This window comes from Capra hircus, unplaced genomic scaffold (assembly GCF_001704415.2).
Source record: "Capra hircus breed San Clemente unplaced genomic scaffold, ASM170441v1, whole genome shotgun sequence".
NCBI lineage: Eukaryota > Metazoa > Chordata > Mammalia > Artiodactyla > Bovidae > Capra > Capra hircus.
Genome location: NW_017189930.1, coordinates 1 through 22,035, shown reverse-complemented (window position 1 = coordinate 22,035; position 22,035 = coordinate 1). Strand labels below are relative to the sequence as shown.

The following is a 22,035-nucleotide window of genomic DNA, read 5'->3' as shown; positions in this document are numbered from 1 at the left end:
AAAAAAGAGAAATTGAATTCGGGCAATGGATCTAGGGCACCACTCTGGGGGAATGCCCGGGTCACGCTCAGGACTTTGCACCAGCTGTTGCCCCTGCCTGAGATGCCATTCTCTTCTGCCTGGCTAGCTCCTACCTTTGTTCAAGTCTCAACTTTCTTCAATCCTCAGGAAAGCACTCTGGGACGCCCAGATGGGGGTGGTTCCCAGGTTACCCCTGGCACAGTGCCCACCTACTCCTTGGCAGCATTTTCCACAACCTTGTTTAGTGGTTCCTAGATGAATCACTTCTATATTATTATTGGTCATTAAGCAGGAGTGGTTCAAATTCAGGGGCCCCACTGTATCCCCACTAGCTGGTCCAGCACCCTGTGCCCATCCGTTTGTTGCCTGACAGACAGACGACGGAGGCCGTGTGGCTGACCATCCCGTGGACGCAGGCTGAGGATGCAGCGCTGGAAGGCGGCGGCCCTGGCCTCGGTGCTCTGCAGCTCCGTGCTCTCCATCTGGATGTGTCGGGAGGGCCTGCTCCTCGGCCACCGCCTCGGACCTGCGCTGGCCCCGTTGCGCCGGCCGCCTCGCACCCTGGACGCCCGCATTGCCCGTCTGGCCCAGTGTAAGCCCTCCCCCGCCCCGTCTTGAGTCAGATACCCCCAACATCGCAGCGACCATAATGGTGGAATGTTGTATGCAGTGGAGTGGGGCCACAGAGGCTTATTTTAGATGGGGTGGAGGGAGGGTGCAAATCCCCTCAACGGTCTGGCAGGGGTGTCAGAGGGGATGGATGCTGGGAACTGGGGTCCCTCAGCTCAGCTGTCACAAGGAATTAGGCTCTAGCCCTGAGGGGCCCGGGGGCCAGATGGAGATTAGACCTGGGCATTCGGCCCGGGCGGCCCTGCAGCACAGCGGGGGGTGGAGGAAGAGGGAGGCTGGACCCGAGGCCCTAGTGACCTGCCGGGTGATGGGGGAGGCAAAGAGAGACCTAGAAATTGGACGAGTCCTAGAAATGGGAGAAAGACGGACATAGAGGAGCAGAAGATGGGCAAGAACGCTGTGGGAAAAGCCAGGAGGTAGAAAAGTGGAAATGTCACCCCTGGGGGGTGTGGCTGCATGGTCCAGCTCCCCACTCGCCCCTGATGCCTGCCCCCTGCAGGTTCTGTGGGGCTGGAGCGGTGCGTGGGCCCTGACTTTGTGGGTGCATGGGTGTGTCCACACGTGCATCCGCACGGGTGAATGGGGATTAGGTGTAGGCGGGGGAGCGTGCGTGGGCCCCCGTGGGTAGGGGGTGCGTGCACGCCTGTGTGCAAGTCTGCACGCGCCCTGCCGGCCTACACAATCCTTCTTTCTTGTCTTCACAATGGACAAGGGTGGCCTCCGGCGCAAGCTCCACTTCCGCCCCCGCCGCTCCCCCCTTCAGGCTGCTAAGTCCTTCCCAGGACACTGGGTCCCAGAGACCCGGGCTCCCCAAAGCTAGTGCTCCAGGCCCTGGGGGCAAAGGCCCAGTGGTGAATTTCAGGCACCAGGGAGGATCTCAGCCCACTGTCGGGTCCTGCCTGCCCCGCATCCTGTCCCCGGATCCAGCCCTACTGGAGGAAGGACATGGATTTCCATACCCCAGAGTCCGTGTTCTAGATTCTGGGATTAACGCACTGACGGAGGAATCTCAGGCTTGGGCCAGGGAGGTGTGGGCATCATCTCCTTGTATTCCACGTGTATTCCTGTGCACGTGGCCAGGCCTGCTGGAAGGACAGATATACTAGAAGATTATTGTTTATCTGAAATTCACACTGAACCAGGGATCTGTATCTTAACCTGGCAATCCCATGAATTAACTCTAGACACACATCTTTGGGGTGGGCACACTGGTGGAATTGTAGGCATCGTTAGTGAGGTAGGCTCACCGTGATTCTAGAGCAAGCAGTGCTTGCCACCCTACTCCCACCCGTCTCCCAGAAGATGCCGTTGGGTGGCCCCCGATGTCTACTCTCCCAGCCGCAGCCAAAGTAGGGACTCCGCAAGTCTCACTGAGCAAACAATGAAAGTGGGGTACAGCAGGGTACAACGGGTACAACCACAGTAGGGCTGTCATCTGCCTGAAACCACAAGGCTCAGAGTGGGCAGAGCAAGGCTCAGGACCGGGGCTTGTCTGCTCTTGAGACCCCCTATGGGAACAGACAGCTCCCAGGGTGAGACAGCCCTTCCCCCTTGGGCCTCCCAAGAAGCTATTTCTTTTGACAGCCAGGTGCGCCAGCCTTGGGGGCAGGTGGGAGGTTAAACTCGGGATTTCCTCTCTCATCCACAAGAGTGACTGCCACCTGCTCAGGGGCTGGAAGCCCCCTGTCTGCAGACCCAGTGTCAGTTCAGCGCTGTCTGCCATCCCGATGTCTACACTTCTATCCTGGGGCTGAGGAGCACCGGGGCAGGACCAGCCGCCTGGGAAATAAATTTAGGCCGTGGAGCCCTGGGAATCTATGGCTCAGGGAACCTCCAGGCAGTTGTGGGAGAAGAGTGTTGGACTTGCACCAAACTTGGGCACGGGATGGAAGTGGGAAGGCTGTTTGGTTTTCTTTCTCTCTGCCACCTGCCAGTGGTGAGGTCTTAGGCACCTCTTTTCCCCTCTAGATGCCCGGTTTCCTCACCTGTAACATGGGGGGAGCCCCTGACAGTAGCTGTCACCCCATGTGGCGGGGCCAACACACAGGTCTCAGTGTCAGCTGCTCGTCTGTGCATTTTGAGAAGCTCACACACCCTGCTTTGGTGCTGTGAAAGGGGAAACTGAGTACTGCTACACGGTGGAGCAGGAGGGATGGGGGGAGGGGGAGGCGTTGGTAACAGGCCAGAGGTTCCGAGAAGATGCAGAGGTTTGGGTGGGGATCCCAGAGACCGAGTGAGAGACCCATGACAGCTCAACCAGAGTGGAGGGTTGGGCTGTGGGAAGCAGGCCCCCAACACTGCTCAGAGAGAATGTGCCAGTTTCCTGGAGCAACCAGCGTGGGGTGGGGACAGCTGGGGCCCAGGAGGGACAGGGATTCGGTTCACTACACCGCTTGCTGAGCGCCACCCCGCCCCTTTCTTTTTCTCCAGTGAGGTGAGAGCAGCTCAGTGAAAAAGGGAAGAATTTCCAGTGCTGCCCTGCATAGGGATGGGGTCCACAGAGTGGTGGAGGGGTGTGCCCACAGGGAGACAGACACCGGGTCGGCTCAGCTCAAGTTGGGGCAGACTGGTATGTGGTACAGGAAATGGTTCTGGGCAGTCCATCTTAGGTGTAGGCTCCAGAGAAGGGTGCTGGTAGCCTTGGGGACCCAGCCTGGGGGCCTGGATATGCAACCCTCCCCTTACACACACGCCGCCCAGAAAGGGTGCATGAGCCGGAATCAGGGAGCAAGATAAGATGTGGTCGGGAGAGGGTGCACTAGCCCTTGAGTCACCACAGGGTCCCTTTTCGCAGAGGAACAGCGTAGATGTGGCGCTCCTTCCCATGCATCCACCCACTGACCCCGCGGCCCTTCTCCATCCCCTCGCAGACCGTGCACTGCTGCAGGGCGCCCCGGACGCCGTGGAGCTTCGAGAACTGACGCCCTGGGCCGGGCGGTCCCCTGGTCCGCGCCGTCGGGCGGGGCCCCGGCGGCGGCGCGCGCGTGCGCGGTCGGGGACACGGCCTTGCGGGCTGCGCGAGCTCGAGGTGCGCGTGAGCGAGCTGGGCCTGGGCTACGCATCGGAAGAGACGGTGCTGTTCCGCTACTGCGCAGGCGCGTGCGAGGCGGCCGCGCGCGTCTACGACCTGGGGCTGCGACGCCTGCGCCAGCGGCGGCGAGTGCGGCGAGAGCGGGTCCGCGCTCAGCCCTGCTGCCGCCCGACGGCCTACGAGGACGAGGTGTCCTTTCTGGACACGCACAGTCGCTACCACACGGTCCACGAGCTGTCGGCGCGCGAGTGCGCCTGCGTGTGACCCTACCTCAGCCGGCCCGGAGAGACGGCGGCCACGGCCCCCGCCCCGACGGCACCCACGGTCCCGCCTGGCAAGCCCCGCGACAGACTGCGCACAAGCAGAAGATGCCGTCCAGGGCCCAGGACTCTCGCGTTAACTGTACCAAAATAAAGTGTGGAAAATCCAGCCGGGGTTGTGATTCTGCGCTGAAGGCCTACGGGGAGGAGACGCCATCTCCATTGGGAAGAGGGGGACGGGTACCACCTGCGCTATGCTGGGAGGATCCCATTTGCTTTGGGCTCTGGGGAAAGAAAGACGGTTTTGTTCAGGCGTGCAGAAAGGAAAGAGGGGCTGAAAGGGGGCATGTCCACAGGGACCTTCCTTCGCATCTCTCTACAGGCTCTCTTGCCCCTTCCAGATGTGTCCTAGCCTACTCCCCGGCAAGGTGTCCTTCTGGGTAGGAAAGATTGAGCCACAGTGCAGATGGAAAAACTGAGGTCCAAGTGGTCCAAATCTCCCTCACCCAATAGACCTCTTCGGGCCTGGTCAGCTCCCACCAGGGTGAACTCGGAGCCACTATCTCCTTTCACTAGCTAAAAATATCGGCGCTGCCCATCTCCCTGCAGGGATAGGTCTGGGGCGGGCGCCAACCCCATCTAGCCCCAAACCGGCGCCTGCTGGGGCACAGCTGGGTCCCCAGGGACCTACGTCCTGGGCCGTAAAGGCTTTGGCCAGAGCTCGAGGGAGAATTTCCCAGGAGCCCCGTGGAGGATGGAAAAAGCGTGATGTGGTGTTTAGATTTGCCCACGGTGTCACCTTGATGCTTGGCACGCCCAGAACGGGCACAGGGTGTTGGGTTCCTAGCAGGCAGAGAGGGGTCTGCTGGTCAATGGTCTGAGGAGGGTGGGCAAGAGAGTGGCTGCTGCAAGCCCAGGACTGGCTCATGGGAGACCAGATGGAGTGGACTCCTACCCTTCTTCCCCTCAGACTGGGTAGCACGGGAACATCTCCAAGGCACAACTGCCCCTTGGCCCAGTTTGTCTAAGGGCACAGTCCCTTCTCTTCCATCCTCCCACACTAGACTGGGATTCTCAAAAGAACAGCCCCACCCTCTCCTTTACTGTTGTGTCTCCTAGACTGGCCTCCTCTCTGCTGCGCTAAGGACCACCTTCTAGAACCTACCAAACATGGTGTCCTGCGCTGACCCAATCCCCATCCTGATGCTGGGAGACTCAGGTCAGATGCTCCCCCCAGGGAGGCTCACCTGGCTGGGCAGGAACACTCCCAGCTCCCTGCTTTCCAGTCTTCTATTTTGCTGTTGCGGCAGCTGGACCCCCTGGAGTCAGCTAATAGGCAGGACTTCCAGGGAGGCCCAAGAGCAGCACTTGGAGGCCAGGCCCCAGACCGTGGGTGGTCAGCTTGGAAGGCAGTTTCAGAGCATGCTGGCTGGCTGGGGTCCCCACACACCCCCGCAGTCTTTTGACTCTGAGGTTTGGGGTGGTGGATTCTTACAACATTCGGGCTGACTCAGCCCGGCAGCCGTGGCAGAGAGGCCAGAGTTCCCAGAAGCCGAGGAAGCTGAGCCTCAGTTTCCCCATCCTAGAAGGCCCTGAGCCTCAGAGAGGGAAGTTGCTCAGCCCAGGACACACAGCAGGAAAATCAACTTTGGTGCTTGGGCCTGTTGTCCCTGAAGTGCCTTGAGGGTGTGTGTGTGTGTGTGTGTGTGTGTATGTGTGGCCTCCTGGGACCACAGTCTCCCTGTCTCCCACCGGGATCCAACCACAAGGCGCTGGCCCTGCCCACCAGAGAATTGGAACATAAACAAGCGCTGCCTTTGCAGAACCCAGGGCTGGGGGTTCTCAGCAGTGCACATCATACACACACACACACTCACAGGACACAGAGACTGCCACTCACATGGGGCTTAGAACCATGCACAAACCTCCTTTAGGGGCATGCCCTGCCCCTCCTGTATCCTTGCAGTGGGTATAGACGATTCACTTGTCTCAACCTTGCCCTATGTGACCTCCCAGATAGCCCCACCCCCACTATCACCTGCTCCCGGCCTCGGTCTTCCCACCCTGCTTGAGGGTTTTTCCTACCTCTGAACACTTGGGGCCGGTCCATTCTCACAAGTTCAGGGCCACTCTGGGCGCTGTAGACTTTTGGGCAGGATGTCTGGCTCCCCATCTACTGGATGCTATCAGCCCACCCCATTTGTGACAAGCACAGATGTCGCCAGACCCTGTGAGTGACCCCTGGGAGCAGAGTTGCCCTGAGAGGACAATGCTGGTGTGGAATAAGGGAGGACACGCCAGTTTTCCTCACAGCATTCCCATATGGAAAATGGCGTCAGTATTGCCAACCTTAATAGCTCAGAGGCAGTTCATCAACAGCAGCAGTAATCACAAACCAGTCCACCAGAGCCATCACCAGAGGGCAGGATGCCAAGGCCAGTTCCCCAGGGGCAGCCATAGCCCCTGGCAACTCACCCCTGCCCCCACCAGGTAAAGTTCCTAGCAAGCGAGCTCCCAGGGAGGAAAGACCCCTGGTGAAGCCCCAGGTAAGGGAGAGCTCCAGCCACCAAGGTCTCCAGATAGTCAGCAGTGCAGGTGCCAGGCTGGCCTGCTCACTGGAACCAAGATGCGATACTGGGCACCGTCTGGTACCTGGGCTCCTGCTGCAGCTTCCAGCAGGCCTTACAGAACATAAGGGCCCAGGAGAAGGACCGAGGCCGCAGCGTCTCCCGCCAGCGGAAGTAGTTCAGGTAGCTGGCGTAGTCCTTGTCCAGTGCTAGCAAGTACTGCGCCAGGTCTTTGGGGCTCTGGAAGTCGTCGACATGGATGAAGGCTTTGGGTGGCAGGAACTGTTCATAGTTGGCCCGGCTGGGGCCCAGGACCACTGGCACGGCCCATGCCTGCAGGGCATTCTTCCACAGCTTCTCTGTGATGTAGTCGGGGTGCAGGGAGTTCTCAAAAGCCAGGTAGAACTTGTACTGGGACAGCTGCTTGGCCATGAGCGCATAGGGCAGTGGGGTGTGGAAGCGTCCGTACACGTCCACTTGGAGGTGTGGCTTCAGCAGCTTGTAGTAGTGCACCCTGATAGAGTCTTTCTTCCAGTTGGACACCACCCAGGCCACCAGCTTGGTCTTGGCCGAGATGTTCAGCAGCGTCTCCACAGGCTGGCCAGGCCACGGCTCAAGCCAGCCGTAGGGCATGAAGATATCCGAGTCACGGCGGTAGGACATGGTGAGGTTGAAGTAGCCATCTAGGTCCTTCAGTTTCAAGCAGTTGCTGGGCGACTCCATGCTGAACCAAACCCAGCGCTGGCCAGGGGGCCGCGGGGAAGGCGGGAGCTGCGTCTGGGGCCGGTTGCTGACCTCCCGGTGGTGCACAAGGACTGCGTCCGCCTGAGGGTACTCGCTTCGGTTGATGGTCAGCTGGCAGTCAGCTGCGCCAGGCCACAACTCCGAGCAGCGAGACAGAGCCACTGGCTGGTTGAATGGCCACGTCCACAGCAGGACACGCAGGGGCAGGTGGGCGGAGGACCCCTCAGTGGCCTGGGAAGGGGCCCCCAGTTCGGAGACCCACATGGGCTTGGGCTTGTCTTGAGACACACGCAGATAAGAGAAGAAGCACAGAGCCAGAAGCAGCTGCAGCAACAGCCCGGGAAGACAGTGGTGCCAGGAACACTTCACCTTGGTGCAACCGGGTGGATACATGGTTTGGAGCAGCTGGGAGGAGGGGAGAGTGAACATGGCACCTTTGACAAGAAGGATAATAACACATGCGTAGGGACTTCCACCTCATGTGAAGAGCTGACTCATTGGAAAAGACCCTGATGCTGGGAGGGATTGGGGGCAGGAGGAGAAGGGGACGACAGAGGATGAGATGGCTGGATGGCATCACCAACTCGATGGACATGAGTTTGGGTGAACTCTGGGAGTTGGTGTTGGACAGGGAGGCCTGGTGTGCTGCGATTCACGGGGTCGCAAAGAGTCGCACATGACTGAGCGACTGAACTGACTGACTAAGGGACTTCCCTGGTGGTCCAGTGGTTAAGATGCTGAGCTCCCAATGCAGGGGTCTGGGGTTTGATCCCTGATCAGGGAAGTAGATCCCACATACCATAACTAAAGATCCTGGCATGCTGTAATAAAGATTGACAATGCCTTGTGTCACAACTAAGACCTGGTACAGCCAAATACATAAATAAATTTTGAAAAAAAACAATAACACCCATGCCTAGTGGGCACATGTGGGTTATTTCTATTTTACAGATGAGAAAACTGAGGCTAAGGGACTCGGTGAGAAAACAGCAGAGCTGGCCCCAGAGTCCACACTCTCCTACCCACCAGGTCACACAACCTCTTGACCTAGGATAGGTTCCAATGGTTCTCAGGTCCCACCTTGACCGTGACTTTGCCCTTGCCCTTGCCCTTCTTAGCTTCCAGAGTCTTCCCCAGCCTAGGAAGAAGACAGGGCTGGTTACTGGGTGCTCCCCAGGGCCCTGGAGTTGAGGCTTGGAGCCAAGACTCCGTCTGGGAGGAGTACAACAGAATTATGGTAGAGGGCTCACCAGGCAGCATACGAGTTGGGGGAAAGGACACTCCTGGTGGATAGAACAGCCAATGCCAAGGCCCGAAGGTGCCAGTGAACCTGAACAGTTTGCGGGGAGAGGACAAGAAGAGCTCAGGGAATAAGCACTCAAGACACCTCCCATCCCTGGTCGCGCTCTAGGGGATCCTGGGTGTCTCTTGGTCCACTCCCTGGTCCTTTCTGTTCCTGCAAGCGGTCACAAAGCCCTCCCAGGCTCCAGACCCCAGCCCCGGGAGCAGAAATCTAGGACCTTAGCCCTGTGCCCCTCCACTTCCTGCGGCCATGGAGCCGCCCTTTTTACAGATAAGAAAACAGAGGTTCTGAGTATGTCTCTTGCCCCAAAACACAAAGCTGGAGCAGCTGTGATCCAGAATCCGAACTTTCCTCTTTTAATGTAACTGCAAACTCCTCTCCTGAGTTCAGATTGGCTAGTTGTCCGTGACTATAGTTTCAGTCTGTCTGCCCCCTGATCCCTCTCTCAGTGCCTATCGTCTTGCCTGGGTTTCTCTTACTTTGGACGTGGGGTCTCTCTTCACAGCTGCTCCAGCAAAGTGCAGCTGCCGCTCCTTACCTTGGGCGCGGGGTAGCTCCTGCACCGTCGCAGCCGCGCTCAAATTCTGAAAGAGATGGGGACTACCAGACCACCTGACCTGCCTCTTGAGAAACCTGTATGCAGGTCAGGAAACAACAGTTAGAACTGGATATGGAACAACAGACTGGTTCCAAATAGGAAAAAGAGTACGTCAAGGCTGTATATTGTCACCCTGCTTATTTAACTTCTATGCAAAGTACATCATGAGAAACGCTGGGCTGGAAGAAGTACAAGCTGGAATCAAGATTGCCGGGAGAAATATCAATAACCTCAGATATGCAGATGACACCACCCTTATGGCAGAAAGTGAAGAGGAACTAAAAAGCTTCTTGATGAAAGTGAAAGAGGAGAGTGAAAGAGTTGGCTTGAAGCTCAACATTCAGAAAACGAAGATCATGGCATCTGGTCCCATCACTTCATGGGAAATAGATGGGGAAACAGTGGAAACAGTGTCAGACTTTATTTTGGGGGGCTTCAAAATCACTGCAGATGGTGACTGCAGCCATGAAATTAAAAGACGCTTACTCCTTGGAAGGAAAGTTATGACCAACCTAGATAGCATATTCAAAAGCAGAGACATTACTTTGCCAACAAAGGTCTGTCTAGCCAAGGCTATGGTTTTTCCAGTGGTCATGTATGGATGTGAAAGTTGGACTATAAAGAAAGCTGAGTGCCGAAGAACTGATGCTTTTGAACTGTGGTGTTGGAGAAGACTCCTGAGAGTCCCTTGGACTGCAAGGAGATCCAACCAGTCCATCCTAAAGGAGATCAGTCCTGGGTGTTCATTGGAAGGACTGATGTTGAAGCTGAAACTCCAATACTTTGCCCACCTGATGCGAAGAGCTGACTCATTGGAAAAGACCCTGATGCTGAGAAAGATTGAGGGCAGGAGGAGAAGGGGACGACAGAGGATGAGATGGTTGGATGGCATCATCGACTCGATGGACATGGGTTTGGGTGGACTCCGGGAGTTGGTGATGGACAGGGAGGCCTGGCGCACTGCGGTTCATGGGGTTGCAAAGAGTCGGACACGACTGATCGACTGAACTGAGCTGAACTCCCGTGTTGCACATGGAGCTCCAGTCTACAGCCTGGTGCTGTCTACAAGAACGTTCTGCTATCGTGGAAATGTTATTTGTCTGCCCCATAGGGTGCACCCTCTGGCTCTCAAGCCCTTGAAATATAGCAGTTGTGTTGGACGAACTGTTAGCATTAAGCTAAATTAAATTAAGAAAAGCTTCTCTATTCTGTACATTGAAGACAATTTCAAGATAAAAAGTAAAAACACTGGCGGGTCCAGTAGTTTAGACTCTGCGCTTCCACTGCAGGGGGCATGGGTTCAAACCCTGGTCAGGGAACTAGATCCCACATGCCCAAGATGAGGCCAAGAACACCAAACCCAAACGTCCACCCCCCGCCCACGCAGCAAAACCCCACCAAAACCAGTGTCTGATAGCCAATTCAACAGCTGAAAATCCTGACAGGATGTTTGGGACATCGTGGAGGGGCAAATCTGCTCCCGCAGGACATTTTTACAAAGTCTAATTAAAGATCAAGGATCTAGAGTGAAAACTGAGTGTCCGGATTAGGTGTGCTATCGATGTAAGATACACCCCAGTTTCTAAGACTTGGGCTTCCCCAGTGGCTCAGTGGTAAAAAATCTGCCTACAGTGCAGGAGACACAGGTTCGATCCCTGGGTCAGGGAGATCCCCTGGAGGAGGAAATGGCAATGCACTCCAGTAGTCTTGCCAGAAAAATCCCACAGCCTGGTGGGCTACAGTCCATAGGGTTGCAAAAAGTTGGACACAACTGAGTGACTGAGCACACATTCCAAGACTTGGGAAGCAAATGAGACAAAATTATCTCAACCCTTCTGTTGATTTCACATTGGAATACTACTAGTTTGGAACTTCCCTGGTGGTCCAGTGGTTAGTACTCTGCACGCTCACTGCTGAGGGCGAGGGTTCGATCCCTGGTCAGGGAACTAAGATACCATATGCTGTGCAGTGCAGCCAAAAAAATTAAAGAAGACTCTGATGGCTGGTGGGGTACTCCTCTTGGGCATAGCTGGCATAACCCTCCAAGTGTGGGATGGAGGAGCCAGCAGGTGGCCTCGGGTGATGAAAAGGGAGTGGGATTTAGAATTATATGTTCAGGGCATACACACTGAGGAAACCAGAATTGAAAGAGACACATGTACCCCAATGTTCATTGCAGCACTGTTTATAATAGCCAGGACATGGAAACAACCTAGATGTCCATCAGCAGATGAATGGATAAGAAAGCTGTGGTACATATACACAATGGAGTATTACTCAGCCATTAAAAAGAATTCATTTGAATCAGTTCTGATAAGATGGATGAAACTGGAGCCGATTATACAGAGTGAAGTAAGCCAGAAAGAAAAACACCAATACAGTATACTAACACATATATATGGAATTTAGAAAGATGGCAATGACGACCCTGTATGCAAGACAGGAAAAAAGACACAGCTGTGTATAACGGACTTTTGGACTCAGAGGGAGAGGGAGAGAGCGGGATGATTTGGGAGAATGGCATTCTATCATGTATACTATCATGTAAGAATTGAATCGCCAGTCTATGTCTGACTCAGGATACAGCATGCTTGGGGCTGGTGCATGGGGATGACCCACAGAGATGTTATGGGGAGGGAGGTGGGAGGGGGGTGCATGTTTGGGAACACATGTAAGAATTAAAGATTTTAAAATTAAAAATTAAAAAAAAAAGAATTATATGTTCATGCCAGAGTTCCTGGAAAGAGACCCAAAAGACAAAACCTTTGAGGAGGTTCAGGAGGCTGAACTCTGACCACAACTTACTTTGTGCAGCTGGGGTTTGGGGCCACGCACAGAAGGTTAGTGTGTGGAAATGCACTTAAAATGAATATAGTTTTTTTGTCCTGGGTTTATAGCAGCTCCTCCTAGGAGGCACTGAGGCCCTTGGCAGGGAGGAGGAGCCTGGATTGGGGGATGGGGGTTGGGGAGGTCAGGGCCGAGATTCCACCCAAGTGGAACCTGAGATATTTTTTCCCAGAAAGGAATTGAAGAATGCCATGATGCCGGGATGCCATAAAGATCAGATAAACAGAACAAAATCCACCCCCTTCTCCCCGCAACTCAGGTCCTCTCCCCACGGAATGGGGTGGGAAAGAGGAAGGGCTCTGGGGTGCTCATGGGGGCCAAGAAGCAGTGGGGGTTCTAAGCCAGAGCTTTGCCAGAGAGAGACAGATCGACAGAAACAGAGAGAAACGCAGTTCCTCCCAGTTTGGCAAATCAATCAGAACTGCCCACACCTGCTCCACCTCTGGTGCACCTGGCACCCAGAAAGACCCCTGGGAGGGACTTCCCTGGTGGTCCAGTGCCAAGGATAGGAATCTCCCTGCCAGTGCAAGGGGCACAGGTTCAATCAAGATCCCACATGAGGCAACTAAGCCTGGGGTACCACAACTACAGAGCCCGAGCTGTAGAGCCCTCGCACGGCGACTGCTGAAGCCGTGTGCCTAGAGCCCACAGTCTACAACAAAACACCACAATGAGAAGCCCGCACACCACATCTGGCAAGGAGACCCTGCTTGCCGCAACTAGAGAAAGTCCATGCACAGCACCGAAGACCCAGCACAGCCAAAACACCAAAAATGTCTGGGAGTACAGCCTGCAAGCCCTTCCCAGGGGGCATCAGCGCCTCCAGGGAGAGGGGACATGTTCCCCAGGAGGCCTTACCTGGAGGGGCAGTGTGCAGGGCAGACAGCAGCCGACCAGGAGGCTTAGGGCCGAGGAACAGTTGGTCACGCTGGGAGGGGATGAGGCGACTCCAGGGAGAAGAAGGAAGTGGACCTATAGGAGCAGCACAAATCAGTCCAGTTCCACCACATCTGAGTCAGATGACACAGGGTATTCTGTCCCATGAGCCAGGCCATAGTTTAATAGCAAAGGTGGGACGTGGCTAATCCCTCCCATATGGCCTGATGAGGAAGGGGTGGGGAACTGGGGACTAGTCACTGCCCTGGTCTCCCGTGTGGCCTCCAGTCTTTCCTGGTTTTGGGCATAGAGTTGACCTATCCATAAAGGGAAAGGGCTGACCCAGACTACTGGCTCTCAAAGTGGTTTCCATGGCGGGTGGCGGGGCACCAGGGGTTCCTTGGAGTTGGTGAGGGGCAGGTGAGGAAAATTTCAAGCCTCCTACCCTCCCTTCCCACACATCCCACCTCTTCATTCCGTCTCAGTCAGCAAATGTTTCTTGAGCACCTGCTGTGTCAGGCCCCAGGAATATGGCAGGAAGCAAGTGGGTGAAAGAGATAACCTGTAAGAAAACTTGTAAAAAAAAAATTACAGATTGCAAGGACTTTCTTGCTGGTTCAGTACTTAAGAATCTATGTTGCAATGTAGGGGACACAGGTTCAAGCCCTGGTTGGGGAACTAAGATCCCACATGCTGTGGAGCAAATAAACCCTTGTGCCAGACTGCTGAGCCCGTGAGCCACAACTAGAGAGTCTAGGAATCACAACAAAAGGTCCTGCATAATGCAACAAAGCCCCTGTGTGCCCCAGCTAAGACCCAACACGGCCAAATAAATAAATACTCTTTAAAACTGTCTATTGGATCAATACTAAAAATAAATAAATTGCAAAAAAGAGGCTGCAGCCTGGTCTGGACTTCTCCCGGATGTGTGAGCTGGGGGTTAAAGCCCCATTAGAATTCTCTAACTAGGGCTTCCCTGGCGGCTCAGTGGTAAAGAATCTGCCTACCAATGCAGGAAACGTGAGTTCCATTCCTGGTCCAGGAAGATCCCACATGCAACGGAGCAAGTAAGTCTGTGCGTCACAACTACTGAGCCTGCCGCTCTAGAGCCCGGGAGCCGCAACTACTGAAGCCTATGCACCCTACCGCCCGTGCTCCGCAAGACAAGCCGCTGTGATGAGAAGCCAGCGCACCGCACCTAGAGAGCAGCTGCCGCTTGCCACAGCTAGAGGAAAGCTTGCGCAGCAAGGAAGGTCCAGCACAGCCAAAAACAAACAAAAAAATTTTAAAAAGAATTTTCTAACTAAAAAGCAGTATGAGAGAGCTTTCCAGGCAGAGGGACAGCCTGCGCAAAGGCCCTGAGACAGCAAGGAATGGCAGCATTGGAGGGGATCCAGGAAGCCTTGGCATTCGGGAGCAGGAAGTGATGTTGGCCACATTGAGCTGCATCTGGCTGTGGTCAGAAATGGATATTTAACACGGGGTGACAGTGGGGCCATGAGGAGCTTCCAGTGGTGCTGTCGCCACCGCAGAGACTCCTGTTTGAGATGCTCTTTCAGGCTGTCGTGTTGGGGACAGACTATTGGGAGGGGAGGGAAGCAGGGCAGAGGCAGGGAGGCTGGGAGGGGGAGGCTGTGGCGGGTGGGTGAAAGCACGAGGGACAGCTGCCATGTACTGCCACTCCTCCGTTCACAGATGAGAAATCGTTTCCATGAGGCTGCTTCATGCTGCCTGGACATCCACCATCCAAGTGTCCACTTAGTTCCAGGCTGATGGAGGCTCCAGGAGGCTAGGTATCCACCGGGGCAGGGCATTTGTAATACGGAAGAATAAGTCTTTTTTTTTTTTTTTTGCTGTACCATGTGGTATGTGGGATCTTGGTTCCTACACTAGAGATCAAACCCACATCCCCTGCAGTGGAAACGTGGAATCTTAACCACTGGACCATAAAGGAAGCCCTGGGAAGAACAAATCTGACTCTGTATGAAGACATAACCCTCCTAGACTTCAGACAATACTACAAAGCTACAGTAATCAAAATAGCATGGCACTGGCACAGAAATAGACATGGATCAATGGAACAGAATAGTGAGCCCAGAAATAGGCCCACACACCTAAGGTCAATCAATCTTCAACAAAAAAGGCAAAAATATACAATGGGAAAAGACAGTCTCTTCAGTAAGTGGTGCTGGGAAAGTTGGACAGTTCAGTTCAGTTCAGTCGCTCAGTCGTGTCCAACTCTTTGCGACCCCATGAATCGCAGCACGCCAGGCCTCCCTGTCTATCACCAACTCCCAGGTTCACCCAGACTCACAGGTCATTGAGTCCGTGATGCCATCCAGCCATCTCATCCTCGGTCGTCCCCTTCTTCTCCTGGCCCCAATCCCTCCCAGCATCAGAGTCTTTTCCAGTGAGTCAACTCTTCACATGAGGTGGCCAAAGTACTGGAGCTTCAGCTTTAGCATGAGTCCTTCCAAAGTAATCCCAGGGTTGATCTCCTTCAGAATGGACTGGTTGGATCTCCTTGCAGTCCAAGGGACCTTCAAGAGTCTTCTCCAACACCACAGTTCAAAAGCATCAATTCTTCAGCGCTCAGCCTTCTTCACAGTCCAACTCTCACATCCATACATGACCACTGGAAAAACCATAGCCTTGACTAGACGGACCTTAGTCGGCAAAGTAGTCACACGTAAATCAATGAAGTTAGAACATTCCCTAACACCATATACAAAAATAAACTAAAAATGGCTTAAAGACCTAAATATAAGACATGACATCATAAAACTCCTAGAAGAGAGCATAGACAAAACATTCTCTGACATAAGTTGTACCAGTGTTTTCTTAGGTCAGGCTTCCAAGGCAGTAGAAATAAAAAACAAAAATAAACAAATGGGACCTAATGAAATGTACAAGCTTTTGCACAGCAAAGGAAACCATAAACAAAATGAAGACAACTTTCAGAATGGGAGAAAATATTTGCGAATGATGCAACTGACATGGACCTAATCTTCAAAATATACAAACAGCTCATACAGCTCAACAACAAAAATACAACCCAATCAAAAAATGGGCAGAAGACCTAAGTAAACATTTCTCCAAAGAAGAAACAGAGATGGTCAATAGGCACATGAAAAGATGCTCAACATCGGTAATCATTAAAGAAATGCAAATCAAAACTACCATGAGGTGCCACCTCACACTGGTCAGAATGTTACCAAAAATGGAAGTCTGTGTGCCCGATGCGCAGTGAGATCCATCACTACTAAAACACTGGAGTCTGGAACAGAGAAAGGCTTATTATAGGGCCATGGAAGGAGACGGCCAGGCCCTAAGAACCCCCAAAGTTACTGAAAGCTTTCGGCAAAGCCCCTTTAAAGCAAAATATGAGGGAGGGGTGTGGTGAGTTGTTGCAAACTTCTTGGGGTCAGATCCTTTGTTCTTGAAGTCAGATCACAGTCAGGTAACGATGTTCCTATAAATCTCTACCAAACGAATGTCATTCTCCGTCCTAACAAAAAGGGGCCAGGTCCCAACACAACTGACACCTTCCAAAGTCCCCGTCCAGGCCAAGAGGAGGCAGAGCTCAGCTGGTGGCTCCCTCAGGGCTAAGTCCCAGACCCTGCCCAGCTGTCATCGCTGAGGGAGCCAGGTGCCCAACCCAACTGGCCCTCAGGCTCCTCAGGCCGCCAGACGGGGAGGCCAGGTCCCACGGTCTGTAACCCAGGCAGACGGTCACTGCTATTAGCTTGAAGGGACAGGGATGGAGGAGAGGTTCACTGCTGCCTCAAGGCCTGGGGGTGGGCCTTGCTGAGGGCTCCGGAGCCCTGCAGGACACAGGCCCCAGCCTGATCCCTGGGACCCCCCAGCTCACCTGCTGGCCCAAGGCCGGGTGAGCTGGAGGGCCTCGGGGAGAAGGCTGGGATCTGGCTCTTACCTCATTCTCCTCCTCAGAACCACCAGCCCACGGCTGTCTGAATCCGCTCACTGTCAATTCTTGATGGTTGGTTGCTGGTGGGCAGGGTCCACTGAGGCATCAACCAGTGGCTGAGCAGGATCCGTTCTCTGGTACAGGGTACAGAGTAATCACGTACAGAAATGGCTGTTTTGCATCCAGTAATGGATGTGCTCAGTGGGCTTTGTTACGATGTCCCCCCTTTCCCTTGATACTCCTCAGTCTTGAAGATAACACGGGAGTATATTTAAACTCGGCAGAAGAACTTGGTTTTAGAGGGACTTAGTTTCAACCTCCAATTCCATTTCATCCTTCCCCATGTCTTTCAGGGAATGGGGTGATGAGCGCTCTAGCTACCTCCTTCCAAAATGGGGCACAGTCCTACCCTGGTTTGGGGAATGGCTACCAAGTTGAAAATACCCCTGAGTTCCAAGTCCTGGATCTGACTCTTATGTACAAAGATCTTGTATAAATTCAGGAGAATAAGCCTGAAAACCAGTCTGAACCTGGCAGTCTGGGGGAGGCTTGTTGCGAAGTAGCCCAAGTCATAGAAGTATAGTCTGCCAAATTGCTCGAAGTCATGAGTAACTTGAGAGGAAGGGCTTCCTTATATCTGGAGATATACGGAAGAGATAAAACAGAGATAAAAAATCAGTACTATTCCAGACAGAATCTATAAACATTATAACCATATACATCAGTTTAATCAGTAACCAATCCTTTCGTCACCCTTATCAGAACGATAAGGTTCCAGCGCACCGGCAAGAACACCACATGTCAGAAAGGCCCTATAAAAGGCGGCATTTGGTAATGGAGGGCTGTCCCTTTTTGCTCTAAGAGTCATAGCTTGCCCCTGAGTTACTTACTCTTTTTCCCTTGATCTTCCTGCTGCCAAGGGATTGTCTCAGTAGAGCTGTGTTATTTCAGGGGGCAGAGTAAGCAATACTGAATTCAGCCTTTCATTATGCTTTTATGAAAACCAAATTTTTCCAAAGCCAGTACTTCGTGTCTACAGTAGTAACATTTACCCATACAGTAAATCCTCAAAGGCTTATCACTCCTTTGACAATACTTCCCATGTAATTCAACATATCAAATAAAACTCATTAAGTACTCCTCCTTGAGATGCCTTATGGGCCCCCTAATGAACCTCAAAGTTAGCTAGAGGTCAAAAGAAATTTAATTAAAATTTGATATTTTGGAAGTTTGTCAAGAAGTTTCAAAACATTTGGTCAAATAAGATAATTGATCACTGTAAGACAATACAAAGATTACATAAATTATGACACAAAGTCTGGTACTCAGTAAATACTTAATAAATGGATGCATGCATGCTAAGTCACTTCAGTCATGTCCGAGTCTTTGTGACCCTATGGACGGTAGCCTGCCAGCTTCCTCTGTCCGTGGGATTCTCCAGGCAAGAATAACATAATCTCAGTTGACCATGCATAAAACTCCTTTTTAACTCAAAACATATATCCTACTTTGCTACTTAATACTGAAATTTTTCCTTTAATTCATTTTAGTAACTTCAATTACATATTTATATTAGAATCCTCAACTCTTAAACACCTTAATTTTTAGTGAGAACCAACAGGTAATTATAAACTGTTATACCAGCATTTTCTGACTAGAAACTTATGCTATAGTTTTCCTCTCCTAAGAAGGCAAAGGTTGGTAAACTTAGATTTGCCCAGCAACCAATGACCCAGATAGTCAATGAATTCTTGCATTTAAACTTAGTTCAGTTTCAAGTTGCCAAAATCTGGAGAGGCTATTTTAGACAGACTTATCATTTCATCATATCAAGTTGTTGATATTTTCTTTGCTGACTAATTTGTAACAGATATAAAGTCTTATATGATCTCTAACAAACCTAGGTACAACGAAGTGTTATACTTAACAAACCAACAAGCTTAAGCTAACTTCAGTGAAGTGAAGTGAAGTCGCTCAGTCGTGTCCGACTCTTTGCTAACTTCAGTAGCAGATATCAACTCAGTACTGAACATTTCTCAGATCACGAGTACTTGAAATACATTTTGGCCAATTTTCTAAATATTATGAAGTATTTAAGCGCGGGCGGCTGCGACCGGCGCACTAAAGGCGCGGGCGGCTGCGACCGGCGCACTAAAGGCCGCGGGCGGCTGCGACCGGCGCACTAAAGGCGCGGGCGAGAGGAGCTACCCCACGTCCGAGGTCGGGGCAGAAGCCAGGAGGACCCCATGCCCGAAGGGCGGCGGCAAAGAGGAGTTACCCCACGTCCGAGGTCAGGGGCAGCGGCCTAGAGTGCCAGGCTGCGACGGCGCAGGAACGGCCGAGAGGAGCTACCCCGCGTCCGAGGTCAGGGTCGGCGGCTGGGAGGAGCTACCCCGCGTCCGAGCCCGGGGCGGCGGCCCAGAGAAACTACCCCGCGTCTGAGGCCAGGGGCAGTGGCTGAGAGGAGCTACCCGACGTCCAAAGTCAGGGGCAGCGGCCCGAGAGTGCCAGGCCGCGATGGCGCAGAAACGGCCGAGAGGAGCTACCCCGTGTCCGAGGTCAAGGGCGGTGGCTGGGAGGAGCCACCCACGTCCGAGGTCAGGGGCGGCTGGGAGGAACAACCCCACGTCCAAGGAAGGGCGGCAGTGAGGAGATACCCTTCGTCCAAGGTAAGTTGCAGCGGCTGCACTTTGCTGGAGCAGCTGTGAAGAGATACCCCACGTCCAAGGTAAGAGAAACCCAAGTAAGATGGTAGGTGTTGCAAGAGGGCATCAGAGGGCAGACACACTGGAAACTATACTCACAGAAAACTAGTCTATCTAATCACACTAGGACCACAGTTCAGTTCAGTTGCTGAGTCATGTCTGACTCTTTGCGACCCCATGAATCGCAGCACACCAGGCCTCCCTGTTCATCACCAACTCCCGGAGTTCACCCAGACTCATCTCCATTGAGTCAGTGATGCCATGCAGACATCTCATCCTCGGTGGTCCCCTTCTTCTCCTGCCCCAATCCCTCCCAGCATCAGAGTCTTTCCAATGAGTCAGCTCTTCACATGAGGTGGCCAGAGTACTGGAGTTTCAGCTTTAGCATCATTCCTTCCAAAGAAATCCAGGGCTGATCTCAGACAGCCATTTTGGCTTTTTTGCATTTCTTTTCCATGGGATGGTCTTGATCCCTGTCTTCTGTACAATGTCACGAACTTCTCCATCTATTAGTACTTGGATGCAATCTCAAAAACGACAGAATGATCTCTGTTCATTTCCAAGGCAAACCATTCAATATCACAGTAATCCAAGTCTATGCCCCAACCAGTAACGCTGAAGAAGCTGAAGTTGAACGGTTCTATGAAGACCTACAAGACCTTTTAGAACTAACACCAAAAAAAAAGATGTCCTTTTCATTATAGGGGACTGGAATGCAAAAGTAGGAAGTCAAGAAACACCTGGAGTAACAGGCAAATTTGGCCTTGGAATGCGGAATGAAGCAGGGCAAAGACTAATAGAGTTTTGCCAAGAAAATGCACTGGTCATAGCAAACACCCTCTTCCAACAACACAAGAGAAGACTCTACACATGGACATCACCAGATGGTCAACACCGAAATCAGATTGATTATATTCTTTGCAGCCAAAGATGGAGAAGCTCTATACAGTCAACAAAAACAAGACCAGGAGCTGACTGTGGCTCAGATCATGAACTCCTTATTGCCAAATTCAGACTTAAATTGAAGAAAGTAGGGAAAACCACTAGACCATTCAGGTATGACCTAAATCAAATCCCTTATGATTATACAGTGGAAGTGAGAAATAGATTTAAGGGCCTAGATCTGATAGATAGAGTGCCTGATGAACTATGGAATGAGGTTCGTGACATTGTACAGGAGACAGGGGACCGAAAAAGAAATGAAATGCTCCCATGGCTAAAAATAGCTGTGAAAAGAAGAGAAAAAAGCAAAGGAGAAAAGGAAAGATATAAGCATCTGAATGCAGAGTTCCAAAGAATAGCAAGAAGAGATAAGAAAGCCTTCTTCAGCGATCAATGCAAAGAAATAGAGGAAAAGAACAATGGGAAAGACTAGAGATCTCTTCAAGAAAATTAGAGATACCAAGGGAACATTTCATGCAAAGATGGGCTCGATAAAGGACAGAAATGGTATGGACCTAACAGAAGCAGAAGATATTAAGAAGAGGTGGCAAGAATACACAGAAGAACTGTACAAAAAAGATCTTCATGACCAGATAATCACGATGGTGTGATCACTCATCTAGAGCCAGACATCCTGGAATGTGAAGTCAAGTGGGCCTTAGAAAGCATCACTACGAACAAAGCTAGTGGAGGTGATGGAATTCCAGTTGAGCTATTTCAAATCCTGAAAGATGATGCTGTGAAAGTGCTGCACTCAATATGCCAGCAAATTTGGAAAACTCAGCAGTGGCCACAGGACTGGAAAAGGTCAGTTTTCATTCCAATCCCAAAGAAAGGCAATGCCAAAGAATGCTCAAACTACTGCACAATTGCACTCATCTCACATGCTAGTAAAGTAATGCTCAAAATTCTCCAAGCCAGGCTTCAGCAATACGTGAACCGTGAACTTCCTGATGTTCAAGCTGGTTTTAGAAAAGGCAGAGGAACCAGAGATCAAATTGCCAACATCTGCTGGATCATGGAAAAAGCAAGAGAGTTCCAGAAAAACATCTATTTCTGCTTTATTGACTATGCCAAAGCCTTTGACTGTGTGGATCACAATAAACTGTGGAAAATTCTGAAAGAGATGGGAATACCAGACCACCTGACCTGCCTCTTGAGAAACTGTATGCAGGTCAGGAAGCAACAGTTAGAACTGGACATGGAACAACAGACTGGTTCCAAATAGGAAAAGGAGTATGTCAAGGCTGTATATTGTCACCCTGCTTATTTAACTTCTATGCAGAGTACATCATGAGAAACGCTGGACTGGAAGAAACACAAGCTGGAATCAAGATTGCCGGGGAGAAATATCAATAACCTCAGATATGCAGATGACACACCACCCTTATGGCAGAAAGTGAAGAGGAACTAAAAAGCCTCTTGATGAAAGTGAAAGAGGAGAGTGAAAAAGTTGGCTTAAAGCTCAACATTCAGAAAACGAAGATCATGGCATCTGTCCCATCACTTCATGGGAAATAGATGGGGAAACAGTGAAACAGTGTCAGACTTTATTTTTTGGGGCTCCAAAATCACTGCAGATG

At 52.1% G+C, this 22,035-nt stretch overlaps 2 protein-coding genes across 10 annotated transcripts; one reads left to right on the top strand and one right to left on the bottom strand.

Moving 5' to 3' along the window:
- Positions 1–394: 394 nt before the first annotated feature.
- Positions 395–4,112, top strand: LOC108634739 (neurturin; the record flags this gene model as incomplete). The annotated part of the gene is given in 2 exon segments (XM_018044938.1): positions 395–613; positions 3,522–4,112. Coding segments are annotated over 2 exon segments (594 nt in total). The 3' UTR covers positions 3,947–4,112.
- Positions 4,113–6,243: 2,131 nt separating this feature from the next.
- Positions 6,244–13,017, bottom strand: LOC102181295 (galactoside 3(4)-L-fucosyltransferase). Of its 9 annotated transcripts, none has more exons than XM_018044935.1 (4): positions 12,860–12,989; positions 9,095–9,140; positions 8,504–8,583; positions 6,244–7,658 (listed from the first exon to the last, which is right to left on the bottom strand). In XM_018044935.1, the coding sequence occupies exon 4, from the start codon at positions 7,644–7,646 to the stop codon at positions 6,555–6,557; it is 1,092 nt and encodes a 363-aa protein (XP_017900424.1). In that variant the 5' UTR covers positions 7,647–7,658; positions 8,504–8,583; positions 9,095–9,140; positions 12,860–12,989; the 3' UTR covers positions 6,244–6,554. The 9 variants fall into 9 exon arrangements, 8 of the variants coding, with proteins under 8 accessions (XP_017900424.1, XP_017900421.1, XP_005682564.2 ...); XM_018044932.1 differs by having other exon boundaries at positions 9,095–9,189; positions 12,860–12,984; XR_001917683.1 differs by lacking the exon at positions 6,244–7,658 and adding an exon at positions 8,128–8,391 and having other exon boundaries at positions 9,095–9,189; positions 12,860–13,017.
- Between the last annotated feature and the right edge of the window lie 9,018 nt (positions 13,018–22,035).